The 20322-nt window shown below is 41.0% G+C and overlaps 1 protein-coding gene across 7 annotated transcripts in view; it reads right to left on the bottom strand.

Annotated features, from left to right (window-relative positions):
- Nucleotides 1–20322, bottom strand: part of LOC110493907 (ral GTPase-activating protein subunit beta) — a 78281-nt gene that overhangs the window by 38203 nt on the left and 19756 nt on the right. For all 7 annotated transcript variants that reach the window (XR_002469211.2, XM_036949898.1, XM_036949896.1 and 4 more), the window contains exons 4-9: nt 12755–12924; nt 12325–12511; nt 10252–10383; nt 9659–9840; nt 5442–5587; nt 4954–5170 (exon numbers count right to left, since the gene is read on the bottom strand). Coding sequence is in view for 6 of the 7 variants with exons in the window: in XM_036949898.1 (XP_036805793.1) it covers nt 4954–5170; nt 5442–5587; nt 9659–9840; nt 10252–10383; nt 12325–12511; nt 12755–12924 (1034 nt within the window). In the remaining variant the exon portion in view is untranslated. The remainder of the gene's footprint in view (nt 1–4953; nt 5171–5441; nt 5588–9658; nt 9841–10251; nt 10384–12324; nt 12512–12754; nt 12925–20322) is intronic.

Here is a 20322-nt window from a genome sequence, read left to right as displayed (position 1 = left end):
GCTCTAAACATCAGTGTCAACAAAGATAGATAGTCGAAAACAACCATCATGACAAATAACCAACATGCAAAAACCGAAACTTAAAACTAAAACCAGAAGATAATGAAATATAACGAAAAATGCAACAGCCTAGATTAGGGGTCGGCAACTTTTATGACTGGAAAAGCCAAGTGTTCAGGGAGCCGCACAACACATTCAAGCCCTTTTCATGTGCAAAGGAGGCAATAGCACCACAGACACCAGTCAGATCAAATTACCACTAAAGCTGACATTCAGGGTCACAGAGCAGAGCACAGTGGCTGTCTGGTGAAGTTGGAGAGAATCGAATCTTGTGAACATACAATAACATAGCGATAAGACTTTTTTTTATTTAAAAACCTACCAACAAAAGGAATTAATTGAAATACCCACATCAAGCCCAGAAAGAAATGTAATAATCAAACACCGATACACAAGTATTATAAAGGAAAAATAATGTTTGATGGTAATCAATATACAGTACCAGTCAATTTTGGACACAAATCAAAATCGAATTTTAATTTGTCACCTCACATGTGTTTAACAGATGTTATTGCGGGTGTAGCGAAATTCAAGTTTTTTTAAAATTTATTTTCTACATTGTTGAATAATAGTGAAGACATTAAAACTATGAAATGACACATACAGTGCCTTGCAAAAGTATTCATCCCCCTTGGCATTTTTCCTATTTTGTTGCCTTACAACCTGGAATTAAAATGTATTTTTATTTGGATTTCATGTAATGGACATACACAAAATATCCCAAATTGGTGAAGTGAAATGAAAAAAATAACTTGTTTCAAAAAACTGCAGAGTGCAGACCATTTTCAGCACCCATGGTCTCGACAGTGACCATACTGTTTTGGAGAAAGTGATCTCTCGTGGAGCTGCCTATTTTGATTACAATGAATTGTTAATCATATTTTTTCTTTACATGGGCTATAATAAAACATTAAATAAAACAATGTTCTTTTTAGTGATATCCAATTAGTTACAGTCTTGTCCCATCGCTGCAACTCCCATACGGTCTCGGGAGAGGCGAAGGTTGAGAGCCATGCATTCTCCGAAACACGACCCCGCCAAGCCGCACTGCTTCTTGACACACTGCTCGCTTAATCCGGAAGCCAGCCGCATCAAAGTGTCAGAGGAAACACTGTACAGCTGGTGACCGAAGTCAACGTGCATGCACCCGGCCACCACAAGGAGTAGCTAGAGCGCGATGGGACAAGAACATCCCAGCCGGCCAAACCCTCCCTTAACCTGGACGACGCTGGGCCGACTGTGTGCCGTCTCATGGGTCTCCCGGTTTCGGGCCGGCTGCGACATAGTCCGGGATCGAACCCGGATCTGTAGTGACACTTCTAGCAATGCGATGCAGTGCCTCAGACCCCTGCGCCACTCGGGAGGCCCTATAATAACAAATAAATATGGTTTTCTAAGATGGGTCCGCCTTTTTTCTTTGCTCCCCTCTGAGTGCCAGCTGTGAGCCTATAAAACAAAATGACTATGTTGGCTAAATTACAAATATTCTATTAATTCACATCTAAACAACAACTGGTATTTCTAACAGTATTATGAAAAAAATTCTTACAAATGAAATTAATTAATAAATAGGAGAATTTACTGGTTCGGTGCGATTTCTGGCACAAGTTTGTTTTCAGGCCTTTGAATTGACACCCATATGTCCTTGTCCTTCCAGTATGTTGGCGAGACTGGACACTGTGTATTGCTGCCTTTTGCAGCTTGGCGTGAGAATATATCTAATAGCCTCACACCAGTAGGTGCAGGTGCCTGGCTGCATTCCGAACGAAATGAAGTAATTTTTTTATTAACCTTATTTTTGGGGGAGGTTACTAACTTTTCCGATTTGAAAAATGTCATAAAAATAATAATAATCTACACACAATACCTGATCATGACAAAGGGAAAATGTTTTTCAGAAATGTTTGCAAATTTATAAAAACAGAAATACCTTATCTACATAAGTATTCATACTCTTTCCTATGAGACTCGAAATTGAACTCAGGTTCAACCTGTTTCCAGTGATCATCCTTGAGATGTTTCTACAACTTGATTGGAGTGTACCTGTGGTAAATTCAATTGATTGGACATGATTTGGAAAGTCACACATCTGTCTATATAAGGTCCCACAGTGCATGTCAGAGAAAAAACCAAGCCATGAGGTCAAAGGAATTGTCCAAAGAGCTCCGAGACAGGATTGTGTCGAGGCACAGGTCTGGGGAAGCGTACCAAAACATTTCTGCAGCATTGAATGTCCCCAACAACACAGTGGCCTCCATCGTTCTTAAATGGAAGAAGTTTGGAACCACCAAGACTATTTCTAGAGCTGACCGCCCTGCCAAACTGAGCAATCGGGGGAGAAGGGCCCTGGTCAGGGAGGTGACCAAGAACCCGATGGTCACTCTGAAACCTTCTAGAACAGGGGTGGGCAACTCCAGTCCTCAAGGGCCTAATTGGTGTCACACTTTCTCCATCCCTAGCAAACACAGCAGATTAATCAAATGATTCTAAACTGAAGATCATAATTAGGTGATTATTGGAGATAGGTGTATTAGCTCTGGCTGGGGAAAAACTGTGACACCAAATCAGACCCCTCTGTTCTAGAAGGACAACCATCTCTGCAGCACTCCACCGATCAGGCCTTTATGATGGCATGGCGGAAGCCACTATGGTAGAGCGTCCAGACGGAACACTGACCATGAAACAAGATTTTCTGGTCTGATGAAACCAATATTGAACTCTCTGGCCTGAATGCCAAGCGTCACATCTGGAGGAAACCAGGCACTGTTCATCACTTGGCCAATACCATACCTACGGTGAAGCATGGTGGTGGCAGCATCATGCTGTGGGGATGATTGTCAGCGGCAGGGACTGGGAAATCAAGGGAAAGATGATCGGAGCAAAGTACAGAGAGATCCTTGATGAAAACCGGCTTCAGAGTGCTCAGGACCCCAGGCTGGGGACGAAGGTTCACCTTCCAACAGGACAACGACCCTAAGCACACAGCCAAGACAACGCAGGAGTGGCTTCAGGACAAGTCTCTGAATGTGCTTGAGTGCCACAGCCAGAGCCCGGACTTGAACATCTCTAGAGAGACCTGAAAATAGCTGTGTAGCGACACTCCCCATCCAACCTGACAGAGCTTGAGAGGATCGGCATAGGAGAAACTCCCCAAATACAGGTGTGTCAAGCTTATAGTCATACCCAAGAAGACTTGAGGTTGTAATCACTGCCAAAGGTGCTTCAACAAAGTACTGAGTAAATGGTCTGAATAGTTATGTAAATATAATTTAAAATCAGTTCATTTTTTTTATTTATAAATTTGCAACAACAACAAAAAAAAAAAACTATATTTTCTTATTATTATGGGGTATGGTGTAGAGATTGATGAGGGGGAAAAAACTATTGAATCAATTTTAGAATACGGCTGTAACGTAACAAAAATGTGCAAAAATTGAAGGGGTCTGAATACTTTCTAAATGCACTGTAATCTATAAATAACTAGGGAGCCGCAAGAGAAGGGTTGAAGAGCTGCATGTGGCTTAAGAGACGTAGGTTGCCGACCCCTGGCCTAGATCAACTGAAAAACCACAGTCCATCAAAATGGAGGATAGAACTTAACAATGATACTGGCAACCATCCTACACATTTCTCACAATTGAAGATGAATACTAATATTAGCATAATCTGCAATAGGTGGTGGAAAGGTCTCACAACTGCAGATCACGTGCAACTACGCCAGCCCAGGACCTCCACATCCGGCATCTTCACCTGCGGGATCGTCTGGGGGGGGGGGTTATTCTAAAATTACAGTCTTATTCTAAAAATGATTAAATTGTCCCCCCCCCCCTCAAACTACACACAATACCCCATAATGACAAAGCAAAAACAGGTTTTTAGAATTATTATTTTTTTTTACTCAAAATAAAAAAATAAAAAAAAAATTATTTACATAAAGTATTTAGACCCTTTACTCAGTACTTGGTTGAAGCACCTATGGGAGTTTTTACAGTCTAGAGTTTTCTGGGGTACAACGCTACAAGCTTGGCACATCTGTATTTGGGGAGTTTCTCCCATTCTTCTCTGCAGATCCTCTCAAGCTCTGTAAGGTTGGATGGGGAGCGTTGCTGCACAGCCTCTTAAAGAAGAAGTTACAGGTCTGTGAGAGCCAGAAATCTTGCTTGTTTGTAGGTGACCAAATACTTATTTTCCACCAAAATTTGCAAATAAATTCCTTCAAAATCCTACAATGTGATTTTCTGGAATTTTTTTTCTCATTTTGTCTGTCATAGTTGAAGTGTACCTATGATAAATTACAGGCCTCTCTCATCTTTTTAAGTTAGAGAACTTGCACAATTGGTAGCTGACTAAATACTTTTTTGCCCCACTGTATGTAAATAAGGTATGTGTTTTTTTTTTTTTTTTATACATTTGCAAAAACGTCTAAAACCCAGTTTTTGCTTTGTCATAATGGGGTATCGTGTGCAGATTGTTGAGGATTTTTAGTTTTTAATCCTTTTTAGAATAAGGATGTAACGTAACAAAATGTGGAAAAAGTCAAGGGGTCTGAGTACTTTCCGAAGGCACAGGGTAGCCTAGTGGTTAGAGCGTTGGACCTGAACAGGCAGTTAACTGTGGGTCCTAGGCCGTCATTGAAAATTTGAAAATAAGAATTTGTTCTTAACTGACTTGCCTAGTTAAATAAAGGTAAAAAAAAATATATATATAAAAAAATATATATATATATATGAATGTTCCACAACATGCCCTGCTGAACACATTTGTCAAAGCTAAAGAAGAGGCTACAATAAAGGAGAGGAAGACTCTGTAGACTATGGAGTACAGTACAACACAATTCTAGTCAAACCCGTTTTTGACCAATTGTTGACCCTTAACCTCTGACCCTTGCCTTACCAGTCATGCTGTTGTCCCGGCTCAGGCCTGCGTGGAGCTTGCAGTGCACCAGCGCGGCGTCAAAAAGCCACTGGCCAAAAAGGTTGAGGACACTGTTGACCTTGGGCCTGGTGGGGGCAGGCAGCGGCCGGGGCTCCGAGCTGGTCTGGTTGGGGCTGGACAGGGGGGAGGTGGAGGACGGCTGGTGGGACACTTTGGGTTGGTGTGTTATGCTTGCCTGGGTGGGTAGGGGAGGGGGGTGGTAGATAACCAGGAATTTATTAAATTAACTATCAAACTGACACAGTAAAAATAGGAATATTCAGTCACATTAACATTTGCTTATTTTTTTTAAACATTGGAAAAAACATTATTTGCAAAGGTATGAAGTGTTTTTCCCATTTTACTTTAGTTCTCCATTTTAAATCTGATACAAATGGGCCAAATTAGGAAAGACTAATAAACAGCAGCTCAAAAGAAGTACAACAAACTCTGGGGTAGGAACCTACCGTTGAGGTTTTACTGGCCGTCTTTGTGACCCCTGTGGGTTTGTGGCGACGGCTGTGAGGGGGTGTGGTGTTAGTGGTGGGCGGCGGCATGCTCAGTCTGTTGACAGGGGTGGGCGGGGCACTGTCCGACCGGGGACGGGAGACACCTGAGGGAGAGAGAGAAGGAACGAGGCAGAGGACATTGTTTGAAGTGAAAACAGTGAAAACAGCAACAACCAATCACGGCCTGTTTCCCGACGTCAACAGCGTGTAATTTTTGTGTTTCTCCTTTCCTCCACAGACAGAAAAAACAGCCTAAAATGCACAAGCCATCTCACATGGATGGATGTCTTCTTTGTTGCAAGATACTCACCACAGATAAAGGAACGTTAAAAATAAAAATATACAGAGAAAAAGATTCACATTTACACTTCATTGCCTTGACGACCAATTTTGATTTGACAACAGTTCACTTATTCAGAAGCTTGGCATAGCCTATCAAACATATACAGTTGAAGTCGGAAGTTTACATACACTTAGGTTGGAGTCATTAAAACACATTTTTCAACCACTCCACAAATTTCTTGTTAACGAACTATAGTTTTGGCAAGTCGGTTAGGACATCTACTTTGTGCATGACACAAGTCATTTTTCCAACAATTGTTTACAGACAGACTATTTCACTTATAATTCACTGTGTCACAATTCCAGTTGGTCAGAAGTTTCCATACACTAAGTTGACTGTGCCTTTAAACAGCTTGGAAAATTCCAGAAAATGATATCACTGCTTTATAAGCTTCTGATAGGCTAATTGATATAATTTGAGTCAATTGGAGGTGTACCCTTGGATGCATTTCAAGGCCTACCTTCAAACTCAGTGCCTCTTTGCTTGACATCATGGGGAAATCAAAAGAAATCAGCCAAGACCTCAGAAATGTAGACCTCCACAAGTCTGGTTCATCCTTGGGAGCAATTTCCAAACGCCTGAAGGTACCATGTTCATCTGTATAATCAAATGGTACGCAAGTATAAACATCATGGGACCACGCAGCCTTCATACCGCTAAGGAAGGAGACGAGTTCTGTCTCCTAGAGATGAACGTACTTTTGGTGCGAAAAGTGCAAAGTAAGACGAGTCCTATATCGACATAACCTGAAAGGCCGCTCAGCAAGGAAGGCGGCACTGCTCCAAAACCGCCATAAAAAGGCCAGACTACGGTTTTCAACTGCACATGGGGACAAAGATTGTACTTTTTGGAGAAATGTCCTCTAGTCTGATGAAACAAAAATAGAACTGTTTGGCCATAATGACCATCGTTATGTTTGGAGGAAAAAGGGGGATTCTTGCAACCAAAGAACACTATCCCAACCGTGAAGCACAGAGGTGGCAGTATCATGTTGTAGGTTGCTTTGCTGCAGGAGGGACTGGTGCACTTCACAAAATAGATGGCTTCATGAGGGAGGAAAATGTGGATATATTGAAAGCAACATCTCAAGGCATCAGTAAGGAAGTTAAAGCTTGGTCGCAAATGGGTCTTCCAAATAGACAATGACCCCAAGCATACTTCCAAAGTTAAGGTATTGGAGTGGCCATCACAAAGCCCTGAGCTCAATCCCATAGAAAATTTGTGGGCAGAACTGAAAAGCGTGTGCGAGCAAGGAGGCCTACAAGCCTGACTCCGTTACACCAGTTCTGTCAGGAGGAATGGGCCAAAATTCACCCAACTTATTGTGGGAAGCTTGTGGAAGGCTACCCAAGCTACCCAAGTTAAACAATTGAAAGACAATGCTACCAAATACTAATTTAATGTATGTAAACTTATGACCCACTGGGAATGTGATGAAAGAAATAAAAGCTGAAATAATTCTCTACTATTATTCTGACATTTCACATTCTTAAAATAAAGTGGTGATCCTAACTGACCTAAGACAGGGAATTTTTATTAGGATTCAATGTCAGGAATTGTGAAAAACTGAGTTTAAAAGTATTTGACTAAGGTGTATGTAAACTTCCAACTTCAACTGTTCCCTTACTGTCCACACTGATAACACATTACCGAGTACCACTCCATATTTTCAAGCATGGCGGTGGCTGCATCATGTTATGGGTATGCTTGTTCTCGTTAAGGACCGTGGAGTTTCAGGATAAAAAAAAAAACGGAATGGTGCTAAGCATAGGCAAAATCCTAGAGGCAAACCAGGTTCAGTCTGCTTTCCACCAGACACTGGGAGATGACTTCACCTTTCGGTAGGACAATAACCTAAAACAAGGCCAAATCTACACACGAGTTGCTTACAAGACAGCGAATATTCTTGAGTGGCCAAGTTAGTTTTGACTTAAATCTGCTTGAAAATATATGCAAGACATGAAAATGGTTGTACGGCAATGATCAACAACCAATTTGACAGAGCTTGAAGAATAAATGGGCAAATGTTGCACAATTCAGGTGTGGAAAGTGTTGAGATTTCCCCAGAAAGATTCACTACTGTAATTGCTGCCAAAAGATGATTCTAACATGTATTGGAGGTTGAATACGATCGTTTTTTTCATACATTTGAGACGGTTTTTTCCCAATTTGACATTTGTATTGTGTAGATCGTTGACTAGAAATGACAATTAAATCAATTTTAATCCAACATTTTAACAACAAATGTGGAAAAAGTGGAGGGGTGTGAATACTTTCTGAAGGCACTGTATGTAAAAATAACAAGAAATACAGAGGTAGAGAAGAGAGGTTTTCAGGATTGAGACCGTTTATCACTGCTGTCCTGATAGTGATTATGGATTCAATTGATTTGGACACAGCCACTAAGTGCATGCACCAGCTAGCTTCACCACAGTCAGATTTTTACAAGCCCCAGCAAATCCAACAAAATGCTTCAGCTCCCTTTATGATTGGTTGGGAGCACACTACTATGGAGTACAATAGGAGGGCATGGAGGGAAGCCTTTCTCTGAAGTTGTTCCTAGACACAGCGAAACCTGAAGGAAAGACAGTGGTCAAAGCACAGCCTGGAAAATCACAACACAGACCGACCAACCAACCAAGACAAAATTGATCAATTATTTTGGCAGCTGACACGGCCATCGATCAAAATTAAGAATCAAAACAGCTTCACAGCTTGTCCTTCTGACAGTGAATAATGTGTTTTTCCTAGATGTGTATGAATAGGTTATTTTTGTGACTGTAGAAGTGTGGCACCACACTATAGGGAATCTTGTTTGGTATATACATAATGTCAGTGATTGGATTTCATTGGTTAGATCTGGTTTAATAGTGTAACTAGAGGGGGAAGTTTGTCACGTATATTGGTCCTAGGAGACACCACTAGTGGTGTTTCTGGGAAAGAAAGAAAGAAAAATAACAAAAGCTGAAGCAGAAACACAAAATGGAGGGTTAGTTATTGGGCTAAATGACTGTTCAACAACTCAAGCCATGTTAGGTATTTATTAGAGACATTCTGTGTGTTTGGGCACTGTAGAACATAATTGGCCACATAGCTAATACTAGTTTGTGATTTTCAAAATGAAAACCGATACATTAACCAAAAGAAAAATCAAAGTGGCATTGCGCTGCCGTTTCAGATGGGGATGTCAAGAGATTTAGGGAGGTATATAGCCTTCACTGTGACAGTGCTTAGATAAAGTATAGGGCAAAAATGCAGGGAGGTCTGCTTGATGTTTTTTATTTTCTTCACATTATCAATGTCCACAAAATCTAAACCCTTTGACTCCTGAATTGAATGCTGAAGTTTGAGTACCATAAGGCAGTTTCTCTCTAATCTCTCTCTTTGTGAGTCCAACACCTAGCCAGAAGGAAACATATACGTGGCCTCTTAGTCAGATGGGATCCAGCAAAACATGAGGATATGAAAGTATTTGATAGGTTCAAGCAACAGGGCAAAATCTCCAGCCTCTTATCGGAGAAGGAACCACTACCATACCTATCCAATTTTTTCAGGGCCCGTATTCAAAAAGCGTCTCATAGTAGGAGTGCTGATCTACGATCAGGTCCCCCTGTCCATGTAATCTTATTCATTACAATCTATGAGGCTAAACTGACCCTAGATCAGCACTCCTACCCAGATTCCTACTCTGAATGGTTTCTTGAATACAGGACCAGATCTACATGAAGTGCCTAGGGGAAAGTGCTGGGGGTTGTCTCTGGACAGGGCCAAAGTCAAATGTAACATTATATGCAAGGGAGAGAAAAAAAATGATAAAGTGAGATAGTCTTACCCAGGAAGGCATCCACCAGGCAGCTGACCCCCCGCATGGCCCTGAAGAAGATCTGGGGCAGCTGATTGAGACAGGGATGCTGCTGGATCACCTCCTGGGGCACGCCGCTCACCCCCAGCAGCTGCTCCTGGAACTTTGGCGTAGAGCTGACCGTCAGCGGGTTGCTAAGGTCCACCGGGTTACTGCAAGAGGAAGAGAGGTAGAGGGGACTGTTAGCATAGGGGTGCAAAAACATTGGTACTGGGCTGGGTAAAGTAATATGTTCTTTCTCTCCACAACCTAGCCAAAAACAACTGCTAGAGAGTAACAGTTAAATTGATGTAGCCTAAGATCTTTAGGTTACAATGTTGGAGGTCCATTAAGAGTCTAGAATCATTTTCAGATCAATTTCTTTGATTTTATGTATTTTTTTGTATGTTCTTCATCAAAAAGACCCAATAAGTTACTTCCAGGATAAGTTTCTTAAATGATGATTGAAGAAAGTTATACTATTTCATCGGGGAGCAATTACACAGAATACAGTATAGATTTGAACAGCAATACCTCCTATAATGTGCCACACATATACGTTTAGCTAGCTCCGTGAGACTCACCTCAGCATGTGAAGAAAACGGAACCAGGTCTGAGCCACACAGTCGTTGTCCATCTCAGTAGGGATCATGTTGGCGTCCTCATCTGGGACTTTGAACGGAGGGAAGGATGGACCGTAGGTGAACCGCAACAGTCTGTGCCAAAACAGAACATTTAATGAATCTTATGAATACATTTACATAATTAATGCTTGATATTAATTTGGGTTTATAATCAGCTAATAATCCATTATCAAATACTTTAGTTTATAAATATTCCTGCATGTACGTGTACAGTGCCTTCAGAAACTATTCACAGCCCTCGACTTATTCCACATTTTGTTGTGTTACAAGCCTGAATTCAAAAGCGATTAAATCAAAATACCCCATGACAAAGTGAAAACATGATTTTAGAAATGTTTACAAATGTCTTGAAAGTGAAACACAGAAATCTCTCATTTATTTAAGTCAATACTTTGTAGAAGCACCTTTTTGGAGGCGATTACAGCTTTGAGTCGTGTTGGGTGTGTATCAGTTTTGCACATCTGGATTTGGGGATTTTCTCCAATTCTTCCTTGCAGATTTTCTCAAGCTCTGTTAAGTTAGATGGGGAACGGCAGTGAACAGCAATCTTCAAGTCTTTCCACATATGTTCAATGGGATTCAAGTCTGGGCTTTGGCTGGGTCACTCAAGGAGTTTCACATTCTTGTTCTGGAGCCATTTCAGTGTTGCTTTGGCTGTATGCTTGGGGTTATTGTCCTGTTGGAACGTAAATCTTCGCCCCTGTCGGAGGTCATTTGCACTCTGAAGAAGGTTATCAAGGATTTGCCTGTATTTGGCTCCATTCATTGTTCCCTCTCTCCTTACCAGTCTCCCAGTGCCTGCCGCTGAAAATCATCCCCATAGTATGATGTGCCTCCACCATGCTTTACAGTAGGAAAGGCGTTCGATGGGTGATTAATTGTTCCTGGTTTTCTCCAGACAACACTTTGCATTTAGGCCAAATAGTTCAATTTTTATCTCATCAGACCACAGAATATTTTCCATTGTGCTCGAAGTCATTCACATGCCTTTTTGCAAACTCCAGGTATGCTGGCATGTGCCTTTTTCTCAAGAGTTGCTTCTGTCTGGCCACTCTCCCAAAAAGGCCAGATTGGGTTAGTGCTGTAGAGGCGGTTGTACTTGAATGAACTCTGTGGTTCTGTCAGAGTGGTCATTGGGGTCTTGGTCACCTCCCTGACCAAGGTCTTTCTTGCTCAGTTTGGTCGGACGGCCAGCTCTAGGCAGTCTGTGTAGTTTCATATTTTTTCAATTTCCCAATTATGGAGACCACTGTGCTCTTGGAAACGTACAACACTCTAGAAATTGTTTTATACCCTTTCCCAGATAGAATTGTGACGAGCCATCTGTCTCCGAGATCTACGGACAGTTCCTTAGACTTATATAGACAGGTGCGTTTCCTTCGAAATCATGTCCAAACAATTGAATTGGCCACATGTGGACTCCAATCAAGTTTTAGTTACATCTCAAGGATGATCAAAGGAAATTGGATGCATCTGATCTCAATTTGGTGTGTCATAGCATAGGGTTTTGACTACTTAATGTGTAAATTAGATCATTCTAATCAAGAGAAAACAGGTTAAAGGTAAAAAAAAACATCCAGAAAATTGTCCTGATCATACAGTATAGGCCTAAACAATATCCAAAACAACAAACAATACACTGAATTCATACAACTAATTTTTCCAATCTGGGAGGTAAAACCAGTAAACCCAATTCAATCATTTCACTGTGTATTTCGTATGGAATCAAGGCATTAGAATGTACCAGCGGCTTGTCTTAACCACCTGGGGGGATCCTGGCTGGCTGATTTTCTATTTGGCTGGATACTTCATGTGCTTGTAGAAAACACAGGTTAGTGGTTGACAGAAAAAACTCCTACAGCCTGTTATCCAATTAATTTGGTCTTACCTGAAGGTGTCCAATAAGTCCACTCACATTGTTTAAAAAAGCTAATCATATGTTTAAGCCCTGAGCTTAAACAAAAGCCTGCAATCCCAAGGTTGGCAACCACTGTTCTTGTTGTGTGTGGCTACCTGGAGGTGAGGGCGGCGATGACCTTGCTCCACTGCTCCACCACGGGGGGGTGGTGCCTCCAGTTGGCCAGCATCTCCCTGGCCGTCTTCCAGTAGGGCGGTGTGGGGAAGCAGCGCATGCAGGCCAGGAACCACACCTCAAACAGCACGCTGATCAGCTTCTCAGCCAGCTTCTCCGCTATCCCACCTGAGTGAGTTGGGGGATGGGGGACAGGGTGGAGTAAGGATGAATATGCATCATCCAAAATGTCTAGGTGGGGAAAAATGTTCCCACACTACATCGTCATTTGCATCTAAAAAGATTATGCGGACACATATTGGTCATGGTATGATATCAATGGAAGACTAAAATGTCACCGAAGTGGATGTGAGGAATTGCCCCACAACACTACAAAAAGTACTCTAATTGCGTCTGTTCCAGTTGGCTGACCTCCAACTGTGGGCGGGGCCAGCAGGGTGTCGTTGATTCGCAGCAGGAAGAGCAGCAGCACCTCCCAGGTCTCCCGGGCCATGCCGCCGCCCGATTCTCTGGCCAGCTTTTGCACCGCCGTCAGCACCTGTTGGCACAGCCGGAAGTGCATGGGGCTGTAATGCTCCGGCCTGAGAGAGGGAGGTAAAGAAAGAGACAGTAATGGACCACATTTGTAAAAGGAAGCGGAAATATACACTCCGTTGACCATTCCCTCTTCAATGCTCCGTTCCCCTAAGCCTTGTTATTTAGTTTGATGAACTAATGGAGGGTATCTGACCCTATTTAGAATTACCATGTTATTTAGGCAATATAGGTTCAAATCAAATATTATTAGTCACATACACATATTTAGCAGATATTGTTGGTAAGGCTTTAAAACAGATAATTCATCCACCTTACAAAATAAACAACAAAATAACAGATTGTTTAGCTAAAAAAAAAGTCTGTATTGTTTATGATGTGCGAAATATGCTAATTTAAGTACAGTGACTTGCATGGGATTTGTGCAACAAATGCAAAGAGCCTGACACCGTTGCCCGAGCTCTCCTACAATCCAATTAGATGCGAACCGCACATACTGGACAACGACGACATTCAAGGGAAGGCAACAGGCTCCATGGTGCGACAATGGGAAAAAGTCGACCTGAGCCAAAGACAGGGTTAGGTAAATAAACCTGAACACCCCCTGGGAAGACTGCAGATGCAAACAGTAGCTGATAGAGCACATTCCACATGTGACCCGTTTCAAGAAACTATGTCGCAAGTCACGACTTCACAGGAGAGCCGTTTGAATGTACTTTTTGTTTTTTATGTCATTATTTTTTCAATCAAATTGCGTTTTTTGGCAGAAATGCCTACTCGAACATGTGAACTTTCCTGTGCCTTAATAACAAACGTTTATGCCATCTGCGAATACAAATAAAATTGTTAAATTAGGAGCCTAGTTGGTTAAGCCACAGAAAAAGTAGGCAACCTTCCCACTAGCCATGATTGGCTGAGATAATGAGTGTGCTGGACACTACTGTCCATTTGAGCTGGTCAGTATGTGTAGGGTGGGTTATCCTGTCTAACGCAGGTTTTTTATTTTTTTTATGTATCGTGTATTAAAACTTAACAAAAAGACTCCAGTATGCAAATATCCATATTATAGTTCATTGTTCAGCTAGCTAACGTTAAACGTCTAAACAAAACACCAAGTTATAAACCCTACATTACTCATCTCATATGCATATACTGTACTCTATACCATCTACTGCATCTTGCCTATGCTGTTCTGTACCATCACTCATTTATACATCTTTATGTACATATTCTTTATCCCTTTACATTTGTGTGAATAAGGTAGTAGTTGTGGAATTGTTAGGTTAGATTACTCGTTGGTTATTACTGCATTGTCGGAACTAGAAGCACAAGCATTTCGCTACACTCACATTAACATCTGCTAACCATGTGTACGTGACAAATCAAATTTGATTTGATTTAAAGCTTGCTGTTAGCTGAGGTAAGATGGCTGGCTTGCTAGCTAACATTAACTTAAGTATATAAACTGTTTGCAACGCAATTTCGTATAGCTTTTGTTATAGCCTAATGTTAGCTAGCTAACATTGAACCTATTTTGTTAACTTTAGCTATGACAATCGGTTTGTATTGCTAGTACTTTATGGTTTGGGGTTATGGTTAATTGTTTAGCTGGCTAGCTAACTACATGTCTAAACAAAAGACCCCAAGTTAAAAATAGGGATAGGGTCTAGTTTCCTGAATATCCGCTTGACTGACCCAAAGTAAACTGCCTGTTACTCAGGCCCAGAAGCCAGGATATGCATATAATTGGTAGCATTGGATAGAAAACACATTGAAGTTTCTAAAACTGTTAAAATTATGTCTGCGACTATAACAGAATTGATATGGCAGGCGAAAATCTGAAGAAAATACAACCAGAATTTTTTTTTTATATAATGGAAATCTATTGTTTCAATGTAAATCCGTCTCCCAGATTGCAATTCCTATGGCTTCCACTAGATGTCAAGTCTTTATTCAATGTTTCAGGCTTGATTTTTGAAAAACAAGCAAGAATTTTGAGTTTTGGTGAGAAGAGCATCGGAAGGATATCAGTCTTTCAGCGCGCGAGGGAGAGGACGCATGCTTACAAATTTTCCTTTCCTATTGAACATACTACTTTCCATATGAAATATTATAGTTAATTTACATTTTAGAGTACCTGAGGATTAAATAGAAACGTCGTTTGACTTGTTTGAACGAAGTTTAGCAGTAGCTTTTTGGATTACTGAAATCGATGGTGCCAACTAAACAGACCTTTTGGGATATAAAAAAGGATTTGATCTAACAAAACAACCATTCATGTTGTAGCTGGGACACTTGGGATTGCAAACAGAGGAAGATCTTCAAAAGTAAGTGATTTATTTAAATCGCCATGTGTGATTTTTGAAGCCTGTGCTGGTTGAAAAATATGTTGATTTGGGGCACCGTCCTCAGACAATCGCATGAAATGCTTTCGCCTTAACCTTTTGTGACTAGGGGGCAGTATTTTCATTTTTGGAAAAAAAACGTTCCCGTAGTAAACGGGATATTTTGTCAGGACAAGATGCTAGAATGTGCATATAATTGACAGCTTAGGATAGAAAACACTCTAAAAAGTTTCCAAAACTGTAAAAATATTGTCTGTGAGTATAACAGAACTGATGTTGCAGGCGAAAGCCTGAGAAAAACCCAATCCGGAAGTGCCTCATGTTTTGAAAGCGCTGCGTTCCAATGCGTCCCTATTGAGCAGTGAATGGGCTATCAACCAGATTACTCTTTCTCCGTATTCCCGAAGGTGTCTACAGCATTGTGACGTAGTTTTACGCATTTATGTTGAAGAATACCCGTAGGCGGCTACATTGCGCAAGTGGTCACCTGATGCTCCCAGAGAGATTCTCGCGTAAAATACAGAGGTGGCCATTACTCCAATCGGTTCTACTGAAAAACGAACTGTCCCGATGGATATATTATCGAATAGATATTTGAAAAACACCTTGAGGATTGATTATAAACAACGTTTGCCATGTTTCCGTCGATATTATGGAGCTAATTTGGAATATTTTTCGCCGTTTTCGTGACTGCAATTTCCGGGCGATTTCTCAGCCAAACGTGAAGAACAAACGAAGCTATTTTGCCTACAAAAATAATATTTTTGGAAAAAAGGAACATTTGCTATCTAACTGGGAGTCTCGTGAGTGAAAACATCCGAAGCTCATCAAAGGTAAACTATTTAATTTGATTGCTTTTCTGATTTCCGTGACCAAGTTACCTGCTGCTAGCTGGACAAAATGCTATGCTAGGCTATCGATAAACTTACACAAATACTTGTCTAGCTTTGGCTGTAAAGCGTATTTTGAAAATCTGAGATGACAGGGTGATTAACAAAAGGCTAAGCGGTGTCTCAATATATTTCACTTGTGATTTTCATGAATAGGAATATTTTCGAGTAATATTTATGTTCGTTGCGTTATGCTAATTAGTGTCAGATGATGACAACGGTCCCGTTCACGGGATGGGGTGTCACTAGAGGTTAAAGCCTATTAGAAATCGGACAACGCAGTTACATTAACAAGAATTTAAGCTTTTAAATGATATATCTTACTTGTATGTTCATGAATTTTTAATATTACGATTATTTATTTAAATTGTGTGCCCTCCAATTTCACCGGATGTTGTAGGCTGGTGTCCCCGCTAGCGGGACATCTATCCCTAATAAGCTTGCTGTTAGCAAACTAACATGACATGTATGAACTGTGTGTAGTGATTTTCTCTCAGAATGTCATTTCGCATCTATTGTATCAGTAGAACATGCTTAACTGCCCTCCACCAGTCATACAAAGAGAATGGTCTAATGCCTCTCATCAAAAAGAGAGCTGGCTCAGGTTACACCTGAAGCATGAGGACTTGCAGCGAGTGGTGAACGTCAACAACTACGCAGAGGATAATGCAATAGTATTACCAGGACGCCACCCAGGACACAAACACTTTGGTGGAAAGCTGCTGCTGCTATTGTTTCCAGGTCCCATCTACTTTTTAACTCGTCGCAAGTGTGGCTTGTTGTGACGGAATACAACCATTTCTTCACCAACTACGGAGTTGGAGAAACACGTGTGGACCTGAATTGTGATAACTGCAACGCCATGCACAATCTCCAGCACAGTCTGGACCTTCACTTCCTGATCACAGGCCACACCAAGTTTGCCCCCGACTGGTGTGTCGGTCTCATCAAGCAGCGCTTCCGAAAGACCAGAGTGAACACTTTGTCTGAGATTGCTGGTGTTGTGAAGGGGTCAACTGTGACAGGGGTCAACATCCCACAGCTGGTTGGACTGGAGGATAATACAGTGCTGGTGGAAAGCTATGGCTGACTCCGTACTTCAGGCCGCTGCCACAGATCAAGCAGTACCAGCACTTCAGGTGAAAAATCATTTTTCATTGAATTATATGAGGTAAACTTGGGAGGTGAATTGATGCTGTGAATTGATGCTGTGCAAGGTTGTAATGTCTTCAGACTTTTTGTTATTATTCCCTGTTTTACAGTTTCGATTCTCTGGAGCCTGGTGCTGTCACCAAGGAGCGTTCGAACTCAGTCGGGACCAGATTTCAGCTGCTGCGCAACACTGACATCCTTCCTCCCATAGATGGTCTGTCTATACAAGCACCACCTGGACTGGACACAACGTATCTTTTTGAGAAGATCAGGTAGTTTTGTGACGGACCAGTCATCAGCACTATCTGCAGTGCCTCTATTCAAATTACTCTCTCCTAACACACAAGCCATAGGTTCCTGCTACTATTTTTTTGTTAATCCTGCTGCTCAGCCACTTTACCCCTGATTGTATGCATAACTACCTTGTCTATCACTGATATTGATACTGTTCTTCTACATTCTGCATATTTATATTGACAGGATCTATTTCTGATATTGCTACTGTGCAAGTAACTATTTGGCTGTACTGTTAACACCTTCTGTAGAGAAACATCCACTTAGAAAAATATTGATATATACAATTAAATAATTGATACATGTGGTCATAACATGATTTTGTGACATACCATAACAATATCATGTGACCGTATCAAGTGTCCACCACATAAATATATGGTACATGCATCTGTTTATGTACTTTACATGTGCACCTCACTCAGGTTTCATCTCAGATTGCATGGCCTTAACTTATATATGGAATACTACGTGATAAGTGCATTTGTAACAGTATATGCTGTATGCTAATGTACTTGTGTGAAGGCATTTGGGCAGTGGTGTAAAGTACTTTAGTAAAAATATTTTTTGGGGGGGGGGCAATCTGTATTTTACTAATTTATATTTTTGTCAACTTTTACTTCACTACATTCCGAAATAAAATGTACTTTTTACTCCATACAATTTCCCTGACACCCAAAAGTACATTTTGACAGGAAAATTGTCCAATTCACACACTTATCAAGTGAACATCCCTGGTCATCCCTACTGCATTTGATCTGGCAGACTCAATTTACAAACAAAGCATTTGTGTTTAGTATGTCTGAGTGTGCCCCTGTCTATCCGTCAATAACAGAAAGAAACATTTGAAATGATTTATACATTTAAGTTTCTCAAAAGTGAGTATACAAGTTTAGCAACTTTCAAAGCAGAATTACTTTCCCGTGGTTCTTAAAAAATGCAGTGTATGATATACCATTTTGTAGCTCAGTCTACGTTTTAGCAACATAAAAAAAACTATTTCAAATTTTTCTACATAAGACCGAATCCAGGTGGCGAGTCACATATGTGACCGACCGGCTCGATCTTAAGTAGCAGAATTTTAAATTGTGTTTTTTACATTGGATAAAAGTACTTACTTTCCAATTGTTCATCAACTGTAATGTAAGTCTGCTTTGAAAGTTGATAAACTTGTAACCTCACTTGAGAAAATGGCCCTTGAATGTTTTGGTACCTTCTGTAGGTCTCTTCTTTGTCTACACCCATTCAGCATCGTTCACATCCTTTTAAGCTTTAGGATTCACGTGAGGCTAAGATTTCAAGACTAAAGGCTGGCTTATACTACAGGTGTGTTTGTAAATTTAATCTGGAGAGACAGAGTGTGCTCTGGGCATTCGTAAACTAAAGAGGGTTGTCAGATTGTCTGTTTGTAAATTCAGAGTGTTCCGCTCTTGGAGCGTTCAGAGTGCACACTGGACACTCTGGCCGAGGAGTAGCGTTGATCCAAGCGTTCCGACCTAACAGCAGCAGTCAAGCACCCAGGCTAACTGGCTAACTTTGGCTAGCTTGCTAGCTACTTCCAGACACAAATGAGAGAACAGCTCACTCTTACCATTTTACTTGCCCTAGCAGAACTGGTTAGGCTGTTCTGTTATCCAGACCGTTGGGGACTGCAACTGTGCTGCTGGCAAAACTATAATTACACTTTTTTGCCAACGTTTACTGATAGCGGCCATATTCAACGGGTGTTGAGCGTTCGTAAATTGGTCAGTTGTTCTGCACTCTAGCCCAATCAGACAAGAGTGCTCTGAAATCGGGAGTAGATAGCCAGAGCGAATTTACCAGCTAGGTCTATCGACAGTTGTCACAGTGACATCATAAACATTCTACGGAAATAGTTACTTGCATTGTAGTCTTTTGGTAACTTCATATGTCTGCAGGGGCAGTATTGAGTAGCTTGGGTGAAAAGATGCCCATTGTAAAACGGCCAGCTCCTCAGTCTCAGTTGGTAATATATGCATAGTATTATTAGTATTGGATAGAAAACACTAAAGTTTCCAAAACTGTCTAAATATTGTCTGTGAGTATAACAGAACTGATATTGCAGGCGAAACCCTGAGGAAAATCAAAACAGGAAGTGGCTGATATTTTGAAAACTCCATGTTCTATAGCCTCCCTTAGCTGGATTTAAAGGGATATGAACCAGATTCCCTTTCCTATTGCTTCCTCAAGGTGTCAACAGTCTTCAGACATAGTTTCAGGCTTTTATTTTGAAAAATGAGCCAGAACGATAACATCGCGTCAAGTGGTCACATGAGTTTTGCTCGCGCAACAGAGTTTGGATAGGTATTGCTTTTCCCTCTCCTACTGTGAAAGACATTTGCGGTTGATATATTATCGATTATATATTTTAAAAACAACCTGATTGATTATAAAAAATGTTTGACATGTTTCTGTGGACATTATGGAAACTATTTGGAATTTCCGTCTGCGTTGACCGCTCTTTCCTGTGGATTTCTGAACATAACACGCCAAACAAACGGAGGTATTTTGGATATAAAAATAATCTTTATGGAACAAAAGGAACATTTGTTGTGTAACTGGGAGTCTCGTGAGTTAAAACATCCGAAGATCATTAAAGGTAAACGATTCATTTGATTGCTTTTCTGATTTTCGTGACCAAGCTTCCTGATGCTAAGTGTACTTAATGTTTTGTTGTGTGATCGATAAACTTACACAAACGCTTGGATTGCTTTCGCTGTAAAGCATAGTTTCAAAATCTGAC

This window comes from Oncorhynchus mykiss, chromosome 17 (genome assembly GCF_013265735.2).
Source record: "Oncorhynchus mykiss isolate Arlee chromosome 17, USDA_OmykA_1.1, whole genome shotgun sequence".
Classification (NCBI taxonomy): Eukaryota; Metazoa; Chordata; class Actinopteri; order Salmoniformes; family Salmonidae; genus Oncorhynchus; species Oncorhynchus mykiss.
This window is presented reverse-complemented; position numbering and strand designations above follow the sequence as displayed.